The following is an 18,852-nucleotide window of genomic DNA, read 5'->3' as shown; positions in this document are numbered from 1 at the left end:
ACGCCCCTCAGTCAGGCCGGCCTTGGACCCTACGGCAGCCTGAATCCTTGCGCTCTGCCCCCAGCCGGGCCGCCCAGCCGCCCACTTCCGGCGCGGGAGTTTGACGTCAAGGCGAAGTGTGCGTTGGACGTCAGCGTGGCGTCAGCGTGGCGTCACGTGGGCGGGAAAGTCGAAACGAGGGGCGGTGACAGCGTCTCGGCGTCTCGGCGTTTCGGCGGGTGAGTGAGGCAGCGGTCGTCGTTTTTCGAGGCCCCGCGCCCTGTCGGCCTGGTCTCTAGGCCCCAGCCGAGCCTGGCCTTTCCCTCTGGGGCTCCATCGTCAGTCTTATCGTGGGATAATCCCTTCAGGTACCTCCCTGCGTCGGTAAAATGACGAAATGTGAAGGGCCTTTACCCTCCACCCCCTTCCTGGAGGACCTGGTCCGGGCAGTTGGCCCCATCGCCCCTGCTTTCAGGCTTTTCTGGAAGCGATACCGATTAGCACGTGTTAAGGGCGTGTGCGTCGAAATCAGACGGACCTACTTGCCTAAGTTTTCCCATCAGCCGAAGAGCTGGTAATGGTTTTAAGTGGTAAACGAGGCAGTGGATAAAGAAAACGCTTAGCGTGGTGCTTGGTACATAGTAAAGTTTGACTATTATTGGAAACCATTATTATAATCAAGAGTAAGTATGGGTGGTAGTTAAGAGGCAGATTCTGGAGCCGGGTTGCTAAATTGGAATCCCAGCTCTGCCACTCAGTGTGAGAATAATAATGGTCAACTACCTCAAATCGTTTTGTGAGAAATAAATGAAGTGTTAAATATAAAGCACTTAAAGCAGTTTTTGTTAGCTGTTAGTGTTTACCTGCCTGCCAGCCGTTCTCATCTAATGAATATTCTCAAAGTTTTTTATGCCAAGTACTGCGCTAGGTACTAGGGATACCTAGATAAATGACACTAGGTTCCTGCTATCAAGATGCCCCCGGTCTCGTGTGAGGTAGGGGTCGTAAATATACTCTGGAGCAGGGAAGCTGGAGTAGCAGACTCCCTTGGGGACAGAAGGAACATTTTTCAAAGAAGATGACATGTACTGCGTCTTTAAGGAGGAGGAGTTGTTTCCAGGAAGATAAGAGCATTTTAGGTGAAAAGAACACCTTTTGCAAAAGCACTGAGACCAGAAAGGTTCTAGTTTACAAAATAGGCTAGAAGCCTTTATGGTTCATGCCCTCCCCTACCTCTACAGCCTTGTTTCTTATTTCTAGCTCTACAATCTCCTTGTTTCAGTGTTGGTTTTTTCTCTACCTGGACCCCTCTTCTCATACCTCTTCTACTGGATAACTCCTATTTCAGCACTCAAGTCCCCGCTGAAAAATCACTTTCTCAAAGAGATTATCCCTGAGAAATTATCCCTGTTTTTCGTCATCACCCCCAACTGGATGGACTAAATTTCCTCATGGCATGCTGCACTTTTATAGCACTTATAAGACTAATTAAATAACTACATCAAGACTTCTGCTTACCGTATTGCAGATTCCCTGAGGTTCACAGTTGTAACCCCAGCACCTGTCACAGTCCCTAACATATAGTACTGGATAATGAGTTAAAGGAATGGTAGATTGGGTTAAATAGAAAACTGGGTTTTATTCTTCAGCGAGAGAAAAGTGGTCTGGCTAAAGAGGCAACTAGGTAAACGAGTCTTGAAAACGGGAACATTGACCAGATATAGGAGTTGAAATTTTATCAGAGCCGAGATGTAGGTTGCATTTGTGTAAAGTCTTGGGTTTTGGATCGAGTAGTTTACTTTGAGCTTTAGCTTTAACTTCTCAGAGTTTATCTAGCTTCTGGAGGGTAACCTCTGTTCTCTGATTTTGCTCTGGAAAGTAATTTAACTGAAGAAGACTTTGGTCAAAATGGCTTCCAAAAGAAGGCTGTCAAGATCTGGGGATAAAGAGAGCCTGACAGAAGATACCTCCAGTAAGTGTCTAGTCATTTGTTGCTTTATTTCCTGTGGCAACTGTGTGAGGCACTAAACGGACTACAAAGATCCTTCTTTCATGTGCTCGGAGTCGTCAAGGCTTAATGGATAGAGCACATAGAATCTAATATCAGAAGATTTGGGATTAAATTTCTGCCTCTAATTGCATGTATGACTTTGGGCATGCCTGTAGTCTCTGAGTTTGTGTCCGCATCTGTAAGAGGAATCTACATACATAAGAGCTTATCTATTGTATATCCTTTAGGTGCTGGGACACAAAGATACGACATAGTCCCTACCCTATAAAAATGTTATGGCCCACTATCCTCCCTTAAAAAAAATATAATGTAAATAAATGCTGTGTTAGTGATATATAAAGGGAAAGCATTATATCAAAGCAAGCACACCACAGGCAAAGAAAGGGCATGGGGCGATTGACAGAAGTCCTAAGAGTTCCCATGAGAAGGGGTTGATATTTTTTCATTTATTACACTCATCTACTCTGTTAAGGCATTCTGACTGGTTGCATCATTATGGGAGAAGAGTAGATAATCATACTTAATTTTAAGTACCTTTTTGTTTTTGTTTGATTTTTTTTTTTTTTTTTTTTTTTTTTTTTTTTTTTTTAGTGGAGGTACTGGGGATTGAGCTATACCCTCCTCTCTGTTTGCTTATGTTTTATTACTTCTCATGGGTTGAAAGCCTTGGGATGAAATCAGTCTGAGTTTTGTACTTAAAGATACGGTATGGGAGAACCTGTCCCTTTCTTTCTACCCCTGCATCCATATCATTGGTTCTCAAACTTTGGTGTGCATCAGGTTTATTACCTGGAGAGTGTGTTAAAAATTCAGATTTCCATGCTCCATCCCTGACATTTTGATTCTGTAGCTCTGGGAACATGACCTAAGAATATGCTTTTGTTTTGTTTTGTTTTGTTTTTTTATTTATTTTTTAAAAAATATTTTTATTGAAGTATAGTCAGTTTACAATGTTATATCAATTTCTGGTGTACAGCACAGTGCTTCAGTCATATAGGAACATGTGTATATTTGTTTTCATATTCCTTTTCACCATAAGTTATTACAAGATATTGAATATAGTTCTCTGGGCTGTACAGTATAAACTCGTTGTTTAAGAATATTCTTTTAATAAGCTTCCCGGTGATTCCAAAGCAGTGGTTTGTAGACCACTTGAGAGACCCTGACTGCTTTAGAATTTGGTTGGAGAGCATTTCCAGGATTATTCTTGTTAGAAGTGGCACATTTCGAATTCTTCAAATGAAAACTCAGTAGATGAAAATAATTTTGTTTGTTGATTGTTTTATTTTTTTGTTTGCAAGCCATTATTGATCATGGTTAGAGATAAAAATTTCACTACAGCATCAGTTCTGGTATAATTGTTTTGGAACCCATCAACCTTCTTCTTAGGGTTGTTGTTCTAGGGTTTACATTTTAATCTTTGCTTTACTATTTGTCACATTCTTGAAAATTTTGTCCATTTTCAGAAGCCAGGAAGCAACCACTTTCCAAAAAGACAAAGGAATCTTACGTTCATAATGAAGTTGAAGAAAATGCCAGTGTCTTTGTAAAGCTTCTTAAAACATCAGGAATTACTCTTAAAACAGGAGAGAGTCAGAATCAACTAGGTAATATTTTAATCTAAATCTTTTCACTGGGTATAGTGAAATGACTCAGAACAGAATCATGGATTTTCTAGAGAAGCAATGAAGATTAGAAACAGGAGCACCATCTGTCTTGAGATAAGGATGAAATTGAAATGGCTTTTTAGAGAATATTGTTACTCTCTTTGGTCCTGATTAATGGATGTTAAGTAAAGTACTTTTTAATCTTTTTTTTTTTTAAGAAAAAATGTTACATATTAGTATTACTTTATATTTTCAGAAGAAAACATAAATTAATACCCAGAAAGCAATTAGATCTGCGTCAGAATAATTTCAGAAGAAAATTTATAAAACTATTAAGGCCCTGCTTTGGGGGCCTAGATTATTCCATCCAGTTAAGATTATGGTATGTTTTTTCAAGAGCACTTAGTAGCTGTTCTTTATAAAAGCTAAGTCTGTTTTCTGTGGATTTAGAAGATTTGGCTTTGAAATTAGGTTGGAAATATCTTTATTGGTTTCATCAGACAGGAACTTAGGTCCTTAGGAAAGTAAAACCAAGGTGGAAGAGGTTAAAGATTCTGGGACCAACTAGTCTTCTTTCCTCATAGCCGTGGATCAAATCGTTTTCCAAAAGAAGCTCTTTCAGACTCTGAGGAAACATCCTTCTTATCCCAAAGTATGTATTTTCTTCCTGATACTTTTGCTTTTGCCAGTAGTACTCTGGAATTGGGAACTTAAAGACCGTGACATAAAGTTGAATGAGCTAGAATGATTTTAGCAAACTCTCAGCAAATGTTAAACTAAAAATCTTACTCATAACTCTTTTTTTTTTTTTTTTTAATGTCACTAAGATAATAGAAGAATTTGTTAGTGGCCTGGAGTCTTACATTGAGGACCGAGACAGTTTCAGGAACTGCCTTCTGTCTTGTGAACGTGTGCAGGATGAGGAATCCAGGTGTGGAGATGGGGCATGGAGTCTTGCAGAAATTTAACCTGTTAGACTAACTGGATTGGGGGTTGGGGGTGAGGAAGAATGCAGTTTTTTGGAATTTCACTTTTGATTTATAGCTCTCTTTTTCTCAGAGTTTTAACCTAACCTTTATGTATTTATTTTTGTAATCTACCCTTTAAATTATTAAATTTATGGTTAGGAAACTAAGAACCAGGGTGCTTTCTAGAATGTGTCTCACCTGTGTTGATAGAATTTCATGTCTCTACTTCTCCCTGGCCTAAGAGCTGTCTTCTCATGTTCTGTGTTTCTTATCTAACAGGATAGTTTCCCTTTAAAAATTACATATTTAGCCAACTTTATGGAGAAGAGATAATAAAAATGTTAACACAAGGAAAACAAAAAACAAATCTCTCTCTTTTTTTTTTTTTTTTTTTTACAGCATGGGTACATCTTACTGTAAGAGCCTCATTAAATTGCTTCTGGGAATCGACATACTGCAGGTGAGACTGTCACTTTTTTTGGTGAACATTTGCTGGATGTGATTTGTCGTGTATGCCTGAGTATAAGTGGCTGGTGTAGAAGCTAGAGCAGGGCTAATGGGAGTTTACCACAGCCCTGTTGCTGAAATGCGTCTAGCAGGGTGGTATCTGCTTTGGACTGAGTTGAGTGGCCCATACATCTCTGAGTCTCATTTGTTCCCTCAGCCTCTGGTTCCTGTTTTGTTGTAGAGCTTCATCCTGTGTGCCCTGAGTACCTCGTGTATCTCTGCCATATTCACATCTGCATCGTCTCCCACTCAGCTTTTTATTTGCTAATTAATTAGATTTTGCCCTTTCCTGCTTTTCTCTCTCTTTTAATTTATCGAGTAGACAGTACATTGAGATGTTTTAAACATCTCAAATTATAAAAATGTATAAACAGTGAAAAGTCTCCCTCCCACCCCCTCCTCCATTTTTCCTCTTTTCTTTTCTCCCATTGTTAATCTTCCACGCTCTTATCTTTTCCTTTTCATTAGAAATCTTGAGTATAATTTAGTTAGCTTAAATTTAAGAACCCTCTTGTTCCTCTGAAGAAAAATCTTCCTTTCTTGCAAACTGTTTGATAACCTGTTAAAGTCTGCATTTCATAGGTTAACAGTTGTCATCTTACTTAACATTTTTTATTATCTAGTTATTTTAGTATTGCCTTGATAGTCATTTTGCAATTTTTCAGAAGGTAACTTATTGATAAGTCTTTGTATTTCTACAGCTTATATTCAAAGTATAGACAGCATTCATGTGGACATTCTTATTATGAGGATTTCAGTTACAGCAGGGTTTTTCCTCCAAGAACTCTTGTTGGAGAGAATTACAGCTAGTTACACATTTTGTTGTGTATTTTGAGACCATCTCCTAACTCCCTATGTCTTCTTTTTTAGCCTGCCATTATCAAAACCTTATTTGAAAAGTTGCCGGAATTTCTGTTTGAAAAGTAAGTGGAGTTACTCTGGAATGCTCAAAGCACCGTGGCCTACTTAAGTTTGCCTCTGAAAAGGTTACTCTGAAGCACCATTGATTTCTCTGAGGGTCGTATTTATCATGATGCCATATTCTTAAGTGACTGCTAAAGTTTTACTAGGGTGTCTTTCTTGGAAATTTCATCTGTTTATATGACTATGTATTCCTAGAAGGATACACAATAAACTGGTAATGGTTGTAATAGTGTCCAAGGACGGAAGCCAATTGGCTGGACTCAGATACTCTCTAAATACTATTCTTTACCTTTTCAATTTTATAGTGCATGTGTGCTACCATTTTTTTTTAATTTACTAAAATAACTGAAACAACTAAGTAGAAAAAAATGAACAGCCTAATAGAAAAATAGATAAAGGTCATGGATAGACAAGTCACAGAGAAGAAATAGAAGGGCATCAAGCTTTTTTGAAACGCTCGAGTTTATTAATAATCAAGGACAAAAGTTTCAAGCAATAAATACATTTTTTTCAAAGAGTCTCCTTTTTTGAGTGTAATAAACAGCTGGACTCGTACATAACTGGTGAACATGTAAATCAGCTCAGTCACTGAAGGGCAGGGGCCTACGTGTATCAAAACCTTAGATTTTTGCGTACACTTTAATGTTTAGTTGTGTCTCCTAATTTGTCCTAAGGTAAGAACTGTGAATGAAAATAGAAATGAATGAGATAGTTCTCTTTAAAATAACAAAAAATTGTAAACTGAGATATTCAACTGTAGATTGGTTAAATGAATTAGGTATATCCACACAATGGAACATCACATGGACATTCAAAATTATAAAGAGAACTATTTAGTACTGCACATTAATTTTTTTAAAAGTCAGATTATAAATCAGTATTTACAGTTCAGCCTAATATTTTGTTTGAAAAAAAAAGATACATATGCACACATTTACATAGAAACATATATATGCATGTCAGTGGTGGACATCTCTGGATTAGAGGATTTAGGTCGTTTTTAATTTCTCCTTTTTAATGCATGTTTTTTCAGGGTCTTGTATGTAATAATGGTAAACTTGAAGATTTATCTCTAAAAATTCATGCTTTGCCTGAATGGCTTGTACTAGATGGTCTGTGTCCTGGCTAAGTCTTTTTTAGCTGTTAAATTTGACTTTAGTAAACAAAGCTGTCAGGAGGAGGAACACATAGGAGGCTGAAAAGAAGGCAGAGACTGTCCTTTGGAAGGAAATAATGCTAACTGAGCCAACTTTTCTTTATCCGTAAATAGTTTTCAGTACTTTCACAAACTTAATCTAATCTGACCTTTGGTGTTTCCATAGCAGTAAAAGGTACTTGTGTTTGTCAGTACTTATCACATTGATGTAATTAGTTTTTACCTTCTTAAGATAATTTATTTTACTCAATTTGTTAGTTTATTACCCTTATTTTTTTTGTTTATATATTTTAACCTTTCTTCCACACCTTTCTTCCCCTTCTTTAAACCCTCCCCAGATGTAGCCACTGTTAACAGTTTAGTAGGTCTTCTTCCAGACATCTTTCTCAACATATATAAGTAGAAGTCTCATTTTTTTTTTGTATCACCTGTGTGTCTAGCACAGTGTGCAATGCATACTAAGTGTTCAGTACATGTTAATCAATGGCTGAAATGTTGTATGCACTTAGTGCTTGCTGCTGTGTAAGTCAGAAAGGCGAAGTCCCTGATTTCTCATCCTAACATTTCAGGGTGAACAGTGATGGAATCAACATGCCTCGACTCATCATCAATCAACTGAAATGGCTAGACAGAGTTGTGGACAGTAAGGTAGGCTTTGGAACTTTTTCTTTCTCTTGGATTTAGAGAGTGTGTTTCCCACACTTAGCAACCAAACTTTTGGAATTTGCAGGTTTTTTTCCTTTCTAAACCCCCAAAAATCATATTTTTCTATCCATTAGCTTTTTTAGCTTTCATAATTTGAGAGTCATGGGTATTTCACCCTTTAAATTTCTCGCCCCAAAAAGGAAATGTATCTAATTATGATGACCAGATGTGATTTTTGTTAAATAAATTAAATATTTGGAAGGAATTCATTAGTTTTTCAAAGTGCAGGGATTATTGTGTTTTATTTCTCACAAGCATTGAAATCCCAAGCCATCTTATTTCACTGCAAATGTGTTAATTTGATTACATATTGAGGAAACTTTTTTTGGCAATTATGTGGTTCGTTGTTACCCACCTTGGTAAAGTTGAATCTGTTTTGAGCCTAGTACTTGAGGCTCATTTCTTTTCAGAGTTCTTGCAATCATTCTACTGATTTTTGTTAGACATTCTAAGGCTAAATCTTTATTTGGAAGGACATGAGTTTTAGAGGCCCATCTGGGCTGAAATTCTGGGTTTGCCACTTACGTATCCTTGAGCAACATATATCCCTACATTTTAAAAATGGGAATTGTCACACAAACTCCATAGAGTTGTGAAGATTAAATGAAATAAAGTATATAACAGAACTATCAGATAATATGCCATCTACCTTACCTTTTCTTTTTCTCTATATCATCTCGTGTGAAAATCTCTGGGTCATTTACCTCTGATTTTAGGTTTTGAACTGGAATGTGTGTGTAATTGTCATATTGTACACAAAGTAAATGCAGCTGTACATCTCATGAGTAAGAAGTCTTTCTCTATTCTGGGTGCTGTGCTACAATTCTGATAGTTTCCCCCCCTGCAGGATCTCACCACCAAGATCATGCAGCTGATCAGTATAGCGCCATTGGACCTACAGCATGACTTCGTCACCAGCCTACCTGAGATCCTTGGGGATTCCCAGAATGCTGAAGTGGGGAAAGAACTCATGTGGGTAAACACCCTATTCCCATCTTGAGCAAGGCTCCACTCTGGGAGTCTTACCACTGCGTATGAGAAGAGTAGTAGCAGTGTGTTCCTTCTTACGTATAATAGAATGACACCTACCTTCCATGAGTAGGGAATGCGATTTAACTTGCTTTTCTCATAATGCATATATTTGAGTAGACCCATATGCTTCTTTTTAATGGCATATCTGTTGTGAATACAAAATCTGACTTAGGATTAGTTATATAAATTTGGTCTACAGAGATGTAAACATGATTCCTTTGTTTTGTTAGCATTCCTTCCACCCAAGGGGTCCTCAGTCATAACTGCACATCCAAGTCATTTGTGGAGCTTATTAAACACTGACATTCTCTCATCCCTCAATGATTCATTCTGATGCACATTGCTGCATTAGATCCCTTGCTGAGACACATTACTGTCTAACACTACATGAAAAATACTAATTGATAGGGCAGTAATTAAGAAAGGGAGAACAGAATCCCTATATAACTTTGTTTCTGTTTTACTGCAAATGTCTATTTATCCTTGAAGTAGTTAAAGCATTCAATTTGTGATACTTCCTTTCCTATAATTGTCTGTAAAACTATCTCTAAAAATGTCCAGTGATTTCTCACCTTTATGCTTTTGGGCAGGATGCTGTTTCTGTATAGCACTGTACCACCCACTTTGCCTCCTTAATTCCAGCTCATCCTTTGGTATAACTTTCTCTTAGATCCATCCTTGACCCTCTCTGCTCTGTGCCCCGGTAGCACCCTGAACATACCTCTGTCATGCTGATCGCATTCATTGTGATTGTTGTAGGTTTGCTTTTGCCTTTCCTCAGGAAGGTGTCATACCAAACTCAGCAGGGGGGTTACATACCAGACTGGGTGGTGGGGATGATGAGGCAAGGCTGCTTATTTTTACTGTATTTGTTGTTTGAATTTTTTGTAATGAGTGTGTATTTTCTAATTAGTTTTTAATGAAACATACTTTAAGTCGAGATTCAATGGAAACTAAATATATTCTCTCTTCTCATACTTTGAGTGATTTTTCCCAAGTCATTATCTGCCCAGCTCTGTTAAAAGTTGCACAACTTTTCTTTTTCCACTATTTATAGTGACCTTCTAACAGAGAATACTCTGCTCACTGTCCCGATCCTGGATGTTCTTTCCAGCCTCCAGCTTGACCCAAAGCTGCTGACTAAGGTAGGGAGGATTCTGCTATCCAGAAACAAAGCCGACTTTCTCACCTCCCAGAACCAGTGTCAGTCAGTCATTGCCTTGGACCAATGGTATATAATGAGAATTTCATTTTGAAACAATGCTGAATGACATTTGCTCTCTTTTTTCCTTTTTAATGCATTTCATGTGCCATACTATGATAGATTTGCTGCTCTGTTTTTAAGCAGTAAGTCTTTATGGAAATCTTCTATATTGCCTACATATTTACAAAACTGTTCCCCATAGAAATACCCAATTTTTTGTACATTCCTCTAGCTAGTGGAAAATTAGTGCTCCAAAATGTAAGATAATAACTCTTGCACACTAATCACCTGTTTTGAAGAACCTGTAGCATTAACAATTGAAAGCTTGTAATTTGGAAAAAGAAAAATGAAGTGTTTTTCTTCTGAAATTATAAATGAGAAAAAAGAGTGGGAGAAGTAATTTTTCTAATTTTACCTAACAAGTCAGTATTAGATTGAGGTATTGACATGAAAATATGTAAGGTTTTCAGGGATGCTTTTTATGTTTAGGTCCGCCAGTTGGTGATGAGTAAGCTGTCATCTGTCACATTGGACGATTTACCTGTGATAGTCAAGTTCATTCTTCATTCTATAACAATTGTGGATGCATTTGAGGTACCTCACTACTTCCCAACAAACACTGATAGGGTACTGGATCCTGGAGAGAACAGAGAATAGCAGTGATGCCCTGGTGAAACTCGGCAATAAAAACAAGACTAACCTAGAGGAAGATACATCAGGATAGATTATTTAAATTAATAGTTCCAGCTCCTCTTCCCTGTCCCAAAACTGATAATGCTGATTCATCCAGATAGTATTCAGGGGAGAGAATGGCGCTATTAGCCAGATTTGTTGTTCTGTGTTAGCCACTACAGGTTATGTTTGCTCTTTTAGTGTAAGGCCTCGAGGAATTCTGGACTCTTAAAGGACATGATGTGCTCTGTTTGCAGTAGCTATCTTCATCAACTCCCTTTAAAAATGCCTTGTGTAGCAGTACAGTTAGTAATTCTTCTTCCTCAGTCTTTCAGGAGATTGTTACGGTTCTCCTGTTTAGAGAATGGATTGTGCCTGTCCTATATGAGTGAGCAGAACACATAGCTAATATTTATTTGCCTTAGGTAATTGCTGAGCTTCGGGAGGAGTTGGATCTGCAGCATTGTATTTTGCCTTCATTGTTTCAGGCTTCTCAAAGCAAGTTGAAAACTAAAGGCCAAACAAGGTATAAAGTCATGGACAGTTACTACCTTTTTTCTCACATAGACAAGGAAAGTTTTCTGACATTTATCCTGAAGCCAGGACAGAATATCTTAATACTTAGAACTATCAATAATGGTAGTAATACTACAATGATGTACTACTATACAGTTTTCAGATCATGTTTATACGTGTGTGTGCGCATGCACATTCGTTCCTTTGGCTGTTCAGATCAATCCCAGACTGCAGTACCAGTTTATTACCCATTTCACACATGAAGCTGTGACTTGTTTTAAGGCACATGGCTAGTAAATAGGAGCCCAGATTTTATAGGTTCCTCTCTGGTAAGTGGAAGGATGATTTTCCCCCCCTCTCCTGCTTGTAGTTCTTCAGGAATTCAAGAAAACAGTGACAAGGACTGTGTTACTCTCCTCTTTGATGTGATAAAGTCAGCTGTTAGATATGAGAGAGTTATTCCAGAAGCCTGGATTAAGGTGAGTATGGTCTTTGAAAGTTTGAACATTAAGGAGGAAGTGGGTGGCAGTCATTAACAGATGTGTAAGTAGAGGTAGATTGAAATCAAAATCTTAAAAGTCAGTCAAGTAAAAATAATAGATAATGGTTGCCAGATGGGTAGAGTAGTTCTTATGTAAGAGCAGAGCATGCTGAATAAGGTGAAAGGTGTTCTTATATATTGTAATATTTCTGTGACCCTTGTTTTTCCAGGCAATTGAAAGCACTGCCTCCGCATCTGAACACAAGGTAATGTTCATGTACTATAAATCTTAAGTATTGCAGATGTAAAATTAGGGATGTTGGCTGGTTCTCCTTCCTGCTTTCTTTCTCCGCTCCCTCCAGTCATCCCTTCTGTGCCTTTTGTATCTGCTCTAATAAACATTAGCTGCCTAAGGAAGATAATCTGAAGGGGTGACTTGCCAGATGGTCTTTATTCTGGCAATAAAATAAAATAAAACATCCATGAGGGGAAATCTTAACATTCCAAACAAGCATAGTGAATTGTGGTCAAAGAAGCCAAGTACCCTCCTTTGAGGAGGTGAATACTAGAGGCACCTGGGTCATGAGTCAGGTAGTCAGGTCCCTTTCCTATCTGGTTGTCCTTCCTCCCACCACATGGAATTGTCAAGATAATGGCATTTCATGCTTTATTTTACTTTGCTTGACCAGAGTGAATCAAACAGTTCATTTACCATCAAGGTGATGGTGTGGAGTCTGACTTAACTCTCAAAATACTTTCTTCAGTCAAGAAGCCAGATGATTGAGGTTTTTGTGTACTGATCAGTTCCCTTTAAGAATTTTATTTAATTGGAATCTGTTTTGTTTTGTGGGGTTTTGCTAGTTTGATTATTCAGTTGTTAGATGACTATTTTAAAAGATTTTGTGATATTGAATAAAACAATGAAGAACTTAGTAATTTTTTGTGGTCGTGAGGGCGGAGAATCAAAATACCCTAAGATAGCCATTTTTATTTCTGCATAACCCTTGGCCTCCTGCATAGCTATTTTTACAGATTTCTAATCATTGTATAATTTTGTATTGATTTTTTTCTTTTGACATTGTATCATAAACATTTTGCATGCTTCTGCATTGTCTTTATTGTCATTTTGAATAGCTGTGTTCTGTTTTGCTATAATGAATCTCAATTTTGGTGTCTAAATGAGTGGGGCCTTCAGTGAAGGGATGGCCCAAGTAATTTGTTGTTTTTGCTTTTATTAATTAGAATATCTAACCTTTATTAAAATATCTTTTTTCAATGTCTTTTTTTTGTTGAGTTGTAATTATGTGTAGCATATTAGTTTCAAGTGTGTAGTATAAGTTTATATTTGTATATATTGCAAAATGCAGTTAAGTATTGCAGTAAGTCTAGTTAATGTCTATCACTATACATTGTGATGAGAACTTTTTGGTTAGGAGGGAGGTAATTAGATTTATTTATTTACTTATTTATTTTTAATAGTGGTACTGGGGATTGAACCCAGGACCTTGTGCATGCTAAGCACACAGTCTGCCACTGAGCTATACCCTCTCCCGATGAGAACTTTTAAGACCTACTCTCTTAGCAACTTTCAGATGTGCAGTACAGTATATTATTAACTACATTCACCATGCTGTATGTTACATCCCCATAATTTATTTATTTTATAACTGGAAATCTGTACCTTTTGACCCCTTTTACCCATTTCACCCACACCCTGCCCCCACCTCTGGCAACCACTAATCTGTTCTCTGTATCTGTGAGCTCATTTTTGTTTGTTTTGTTTCTTGGATTCCACATATAATTGAGATCATATGATATTTGTCTTTGTGTGACCTGTTTCACTTTGCGTAATGCCCTCAAGTTTCATCCATGGTACTGCAAAAAGCAAGATTTTGTTCTTTCCATGACTGAATAATAAATATTCTTGTGTGTGTGTATCACGTTTTCTTTATCCAGTCATCCATCAGTGGACAAGTTGGGTTGTTTCCATGTCTTGACTATTATAAATAATGTTCTATATGAAGGTGCAGATATTAGTGTTTTTCTTTTCTTCAGATGAAAAGGCAGAAATGGAATTGCTGGATCTTGTGTTCTGTTTTCAACCTTTTGAGGAATGTCCATCCTTTTTCCATAGTGATTGCAGCAGTTTACATTCCCACCAACAATGCCCAGGGGTTCCCTTTTCTCTACATCCTTGCCAACACTTGTTATTTTTTGTCTTTTTGATGATAGCCATTCTAACAGGTGTGCAATGATATGTCACTGTGGTTTTGATTTATATTTTCCTGATGATTAGTGATGTTGAACATGTTTTCATGTAGGTTGGCTATCTGTACGTCTTTTCTGGAAAAACATCTATTGAGATTCTCTGCCTGTTTTTTAATTAGATTATTTGTTTGTTTTGCTGTTGAGTTGTATGAGTTCCAGTTACTTCTTTTTTCTTTTTTATCCTTGACTTTTAACCCCCCCTCCTTTTTTAACATAGGTAATACAAGCTAACTGGGGAGAAGCCCCCCAAGTAATCTGAAAATGTGTTAAAGTTTCCATGTGATTTCCCATACTAATTGCAATGGAATAAAATATTAATCTCCAAAAAAAAAAAAAGAATTTCTGTCCACTCTCTGTGCCACTCTTCAGTTGTAATCATTCTTTCAGATTTCTTCCTGTTCATATACAAGTTGTATGTGTGTGCAAGTACAGGCATGCTTACACATATGTGTACATGCACATTGTTTTTGCAAAAATAGAATTTTACTGTGATTATTGCAGCTTGCTTTTTAACTTCACAACATGTCATGAATGTCTTTGTCAAAAAATACAGCCTCCCTCATTTTTAATGGCTGTACAATATTCTGAAAGTAACCGTAATTTACATTGACAGACATTTACAATCCAACTTTTCACTAAGTAATTTTTCTATAATAATGAAAATATAATGAATATATATATGTTCATGAATAACTGAAAATTGTGCTCTACACTGGAATTTGACACAACATTGTAAAATGATTATAAATCAATAAGAAATGTTAAAAAAAAAGAAAAAGAAAATATAGACTGAAATTGCTGTGTGATTTAATCTTTTCCTTAATAAATATGATAGTCAAAGTTATTTCTGTAATACCCCTTTTGCTTGTATTCCATTATTTTCTTAAAAGATAGCAGTGGTAATTAGTTATGGTACTTTATTTCTCTGAAAAGTATTTCTGGGTTTTATAAAAATGTAGGTACTCCCGTGGAAGTAAGTTGTGCAAAATGAGTGTTCTTTGTTTTAATGGGAAAAAGTTGAGAGCTGCTGTTTTGTTGTAGTCAATGTACTGATTTATTAAACTGTTTTCCTGTTGTTGCATATTTGTTGACAACAGACTTTTGACCTGGCAGTGCTTCTCATCATCTACAGCACCAACGCTCAGACAAAGAAGTACGTTGAGAGGGTGCTAAGAAGTAAGATTCGGTCAGGCTGCTTTCAGGAACAGCTGCTGCAGGGCACGTTCTGTGTTCATTACTTGGTAAGTGTCAGAGAATCAAGCATTAGTCTGAAGGTTAAAGAGAGTTCTTTTTAGCCTTTTCTACCCTGTGTGAGAATCATGACGACAGCACCTTTGCCAGGTGTTGATCTGTGACAGGGAGCTCTGTATACTTCAGAACATAGCAGGATTATTACTTACCTTGAGTGACACATTATGATTTAATAAAGCCAAACTAAGTGTGGTTTTCATCTCTAACAAAAAAGTCACAAAATTGGTTATGTTGAACTTACTAGATTCAAACCCCAAGTTCTTTCTTATACTAAATGTTGTCATTCAGGTCTTCTAGTTTCTTATGTAACTTGATTTTTAACCTAACATGGGAAGCTTTATAGCTCCCATATAAAATTTCATCTTATTTGTTTCTGCCCATTGTTCAAGCCTTTGAGACTTTTGAATCTTAATTTTATATTAATCATTTTCTCTAGCAATCTGTGATCTGCAGCTTTGACAAACTTGCCTTCTGTATCCTGTTTGAAGTAGTTTGTAAAAGCCCTGAGCATAACAGGATCAGAGGAATGCTGGTAGAGACATAATTATGCATCTGTTGAACTATCACTATGCAGCCATTTAGCACTGTGAGATGATCATTCCAGTTGAAATGTAAACCATTCAAATGGGAACTTTATAAGCTAAGAATGGTGTTTTCCACGTGAATATTCACGATACTAGCAGTGTATACCTTCTTAGAAAACTGGGTAAACCAGTGGTTTGGGACGTGGCTTAGGAACTAATGAGAATATGTAGTTGGGTCTTCAGATGTTCTATTTAGGAATGGATTTAAAGTTTGTATTGTTTTATTTTTCAGTTCTTTCTGTGTTTTTTTTTTGGCCATGATTTGTGTTTTGGACTATAATTTTGCATAGGGCAGAAACCATGTATAATTTTTTATTGCATTTTCCTCAGTAAAGCATTATACCCATTTCAGTGCTTAATTTAAGATTTTTAAAAATTGTGATATCAGTAAAGAAACTGGACTTAATAATTGGTTCTTTACTCTGGTTCCATTAATGTCCATCTATTGCCTCCTGGTAGGACATGATCAGTTCTCCTCTTGGTGTTCTTTAAAAGAAATCAATTTAATTAGCATTAAACTTTATAGACTGCTGTCAAATCACAGCCAAGGCAGAGCAGGCCCAGTGTATCCCCAGGGAGGCAGTATGATTAAGTGAGGAAATTGGGGTTTAGAAGATCTGGATTCTAGTTCCATATTGGGCAGATAGGAACAGATTACAAGCTATCAGGCATGTAATTAACTTCTTTGATCTTCAAGGTCAATTCTTACTCATATATTGAATCCCACTGATCCTGAGAGAAACTCAGAATGATGATTATTCTGAGTAAAACAAAGATTAAGTTTCCTCCAGGTAAAATGATAATTGGTGAGGACTCTGGCATCTTAAAAGGGTTAGCGGTAGCAACTCCAGGTGCTGTGATAACTCAGTTTCTCCCACAGATTCATTTCTGTCTCCTCTTCCCTCAAGGTTCTTAAGGATGTTTGTCCATCCATTTTGTCGCTGGCTCAGACTTTGTTGCACTCCTCACACCAGAGCATAATTTTGTTTGGCAGTCTCCTGTACAAATATGCATTTAAGTTTTTTGACACTTACTGCCAGCAGGTATGTTGAAATACTTATTTTGGAAAGGAGGAAACAGGGAAAAGGAAAGAAATGCAGTCCCAAGTGACTTACATGTGACCTGATGTTTATTTCTTGCTGGTTGGAAGGCATTGAAGGAAAAAGAATTCTGACCTGGGAGTTGGGAAAACTTCGTTCTAGTCCTAGTGTCAGTAAAACGAAGAGACTGGACTGGAGGGTCTAACTCTTGTGTTTTGAGCTGTAAAATTCTCTGTGTCTAAAATGAAGGTCCAGCTCCAGTCTACTTCAAATAATTGTTGGCTTAAAGGGCTGAGATTATGGTGCAGTTTTCACAGTACAGGAGAGGTTATGGTGCAGTTTTCACAGTACAGGAATGGCAGCTTTACCACTGAGCTGCCAAGAGTCAACTGCCAATCGATCCCAGAGTTGTCCTCTAGAAGAGAGTGGTGGAAAAGAAATGAAGGAGAAATACCTGAGAGAAACTCAGAATGATTCCTCATTCCCATGAATGTGAGACATCCAATTTAGTAGCACATATCCAGAGATGGAGGGCTGTACTTGCAGAAAGTAATTATGAAAACAAAGGGTCTTATTTTGTATTGGTTATAAATGCTCTCTCTTTATTAACAACATTAAAGCACATTTGAATGGAACTTTTAAAAATGAGGACAAAATTTTTCAAATTTAAAGCAGAGCAGTAGATTGCGCTGACATGAGATAGCTGCTGCACTGAGGACCACGTGACTCGGTGTGGAGCAGTGTGAATGAGAGGGAGAGTGACAGCTAAGACTTTTTGGGAACCATCTTAATGTCTTAGAGACACTGTTGTGACCCATGTTTGTTTGAAACATACAAATCTAACTTATAAAAACCTTTAAAATCTTTAGCTCCTTGAGTGCCACCTTTTCAGTAAATTCAGTAGATTAAGCACAATCACACCTTAATGGATAATATTTAACCAATATGAGAAAAAGAAGGAGAAAGACTACACCAAGGAGCAAAATCAAGAGGGCTTAGATAGTGCTCACTGGTAAATTATGGGAAATAAATCAAGACTGGATGGTAGTGTCGTTTTAAGTGGCGGCAGAATCCTAAGCCTCCTGAGACTAACGTTAATGGAAACTAGTTAATGGATTTAGACAATGGAATAGAGTAGGTTGGCATTTTAACCAAGTTGAGATTGGAATGGCTTCAGGCCAGAACTTCTTTTAGATGGCTGTACCATATTTTTGCTTCACACTGTCCTACTGACTCTTCTCCACTTAGGAAGTGATTGGTGCCCTGGTGACCCATATCTGCAGTGGGAACGAAGCCGAGGTTGATATTGCGTTGGATGTCCTCCTAGAGTTGGTAGTTCTGAACCCATCTGCTATGAGACTGAATGCTGTCTTTGTGAAGGTATCTAGTCCTACCCTTGACATATGCTGAATTATTTTTCTTTCTTGCACATACCTGTGAGATACCTGATGTCTACTAGTTAGCAGCAGTTTATTTTGTACTCTAGAGATTGAGCACTATATAATTGGTAGGAGGGGGTGGGATGGAGGTGAGGTGATGGGGAAATAATGGAAAAAATAACTCATCTACCTGCGTGTTGGTTCACTCAGTGAATACTTCTTTATACCTAACTACGTGCCAGGCTGTATTCTAGGTGCTGTGGATATAAAAGTCAGTCTTTGCCTTTGATGATAGGAAGTGATACACATAAGTAAGTCACTGTAAGTGCAACATGATGAATTCTCTAATGAAGCGCTAGATACACCAGAGCAGGAATAATTAATTTGGCCTAGGAAACTGGACAAGTCTTCAAAGATGAGATAATATTTGAGTGGTTCCTGAAGGGTGGGAATGATCTAATAAGAAAAAGCAAGGAAAGTACATCTAGGTAGAGAACAGTTTGAACAGAAGCAGAGTGGCACCCACGTCCGTGGTGCACCTGAGGGAAGACTAGTAGATTAGCGTGGC

The 18,852-nt window shown here is 37.5% G+C and overlaps 1 protein-coding gene across 5 annotated transcripts in view; it reads left to right on the top strand.

Annotated features, from left to right (window-relative positions):
- Positions 1 to 85: 85 nt before the first annotated feature.
- The window catches only part of FANCD2 (FA complementation group D2), a 46,117-nt gene continuing 27,350 nt past the window's right edge, over positions 86 to 18,852 (top strand). For 3 of the 5 annotated variants that reach the window (XR_010384771.1, XM_031470846.2, XM_064496261.1), the window contains exons 1-17: positions 86 to 218; positions 1,859 to 1,951; positions 3,457 to 3,597; positions 4,182 to 4,249; positions 4,425 to 4,528; positions 4,965 to 5,025; positions 5,943 to 5,995; positions 7,722 to 7,800; positions 8,705 to 8,829; positions 9,947 to 10,034; positions 10,583 to 10,687; positions 11,191 to 11,291; positions 11,652 to 11,760; positions 11,993 to 12,028; positions 15,128 to 15,271; positions 16,774 to 16,908; positions 18,154 to 18,285. Coding sequence is in view for 4 of the 5 variants with exons in the window: in XM_031470846.2 (XP_031326706.1) it covers positions 1,888 to 1,951; positions 3,457 to 3,597; positions 4,182 to 4,249; positions 4,425 to 4,528; positions 4,965 to 5,025; positions 5,943 to 5,995; positions 7,722 to 7,800; positions 8,705 to 8,829; positions 9,947 to 10,034; positions 10,583 to 10,687; positions 11,191 to 11,291; positions 11,652 to 11,760; positions 11,993 to 12,028; positions 15,128 to 15,271; positions 16,774 to 16,908; positions 18,154 to 18,285 (1,545 nt within the window). In the remaining variant the exon portion in view is untranslated. Of the gene's footprint in view, positions 348 to 1,858; positions 1,952 to 3,456; positions 3,598 to 4,181; positions 4,250 to 4,424; positions 4,529 to 4,964; positions 5,026 to 5,942; positions 5,996 to 7,721; positions 7,801 to 8,704; positions 8,830 to 9,946; positions 10,035 to 10,582; positions 10,688 to 11,190; positions 11,292 to 11,651; positions 11,761 to 11,992; positions 12,029 to 15,127; positions 15,272 to 16,773; positions 16,909 to 18,153; positions 18,286 to 18,852 lie in introns of all 5 variants that reach the window. The other 2 variants (XM_031470845.2, XM_064496260.1) reach the window with 2 other exon arrangements.

The sequence above is a fragment of the Camelus dromedarius genome, chromosome 17 (genome assembly GCF_036321535.1).
Source record: "Camelus dromedarius isolate mCamDro1 chromosome 17, mCamDro1.pat, whole genome shotgun sequence".
In the NCBI taxonomy this organism is placed as follows: domain Eukaryota; kingdom Metazoa; phylum Chordata; class Mammalia; order Artiodactyla; family Camelidae; genus Camelus; species Camelus dromedarius.
The sequence above is the reverse complement of the archived record's forward strand: the minus strand, read 5'-3'. Positions and strand labels throughout refer to the sequence as shown.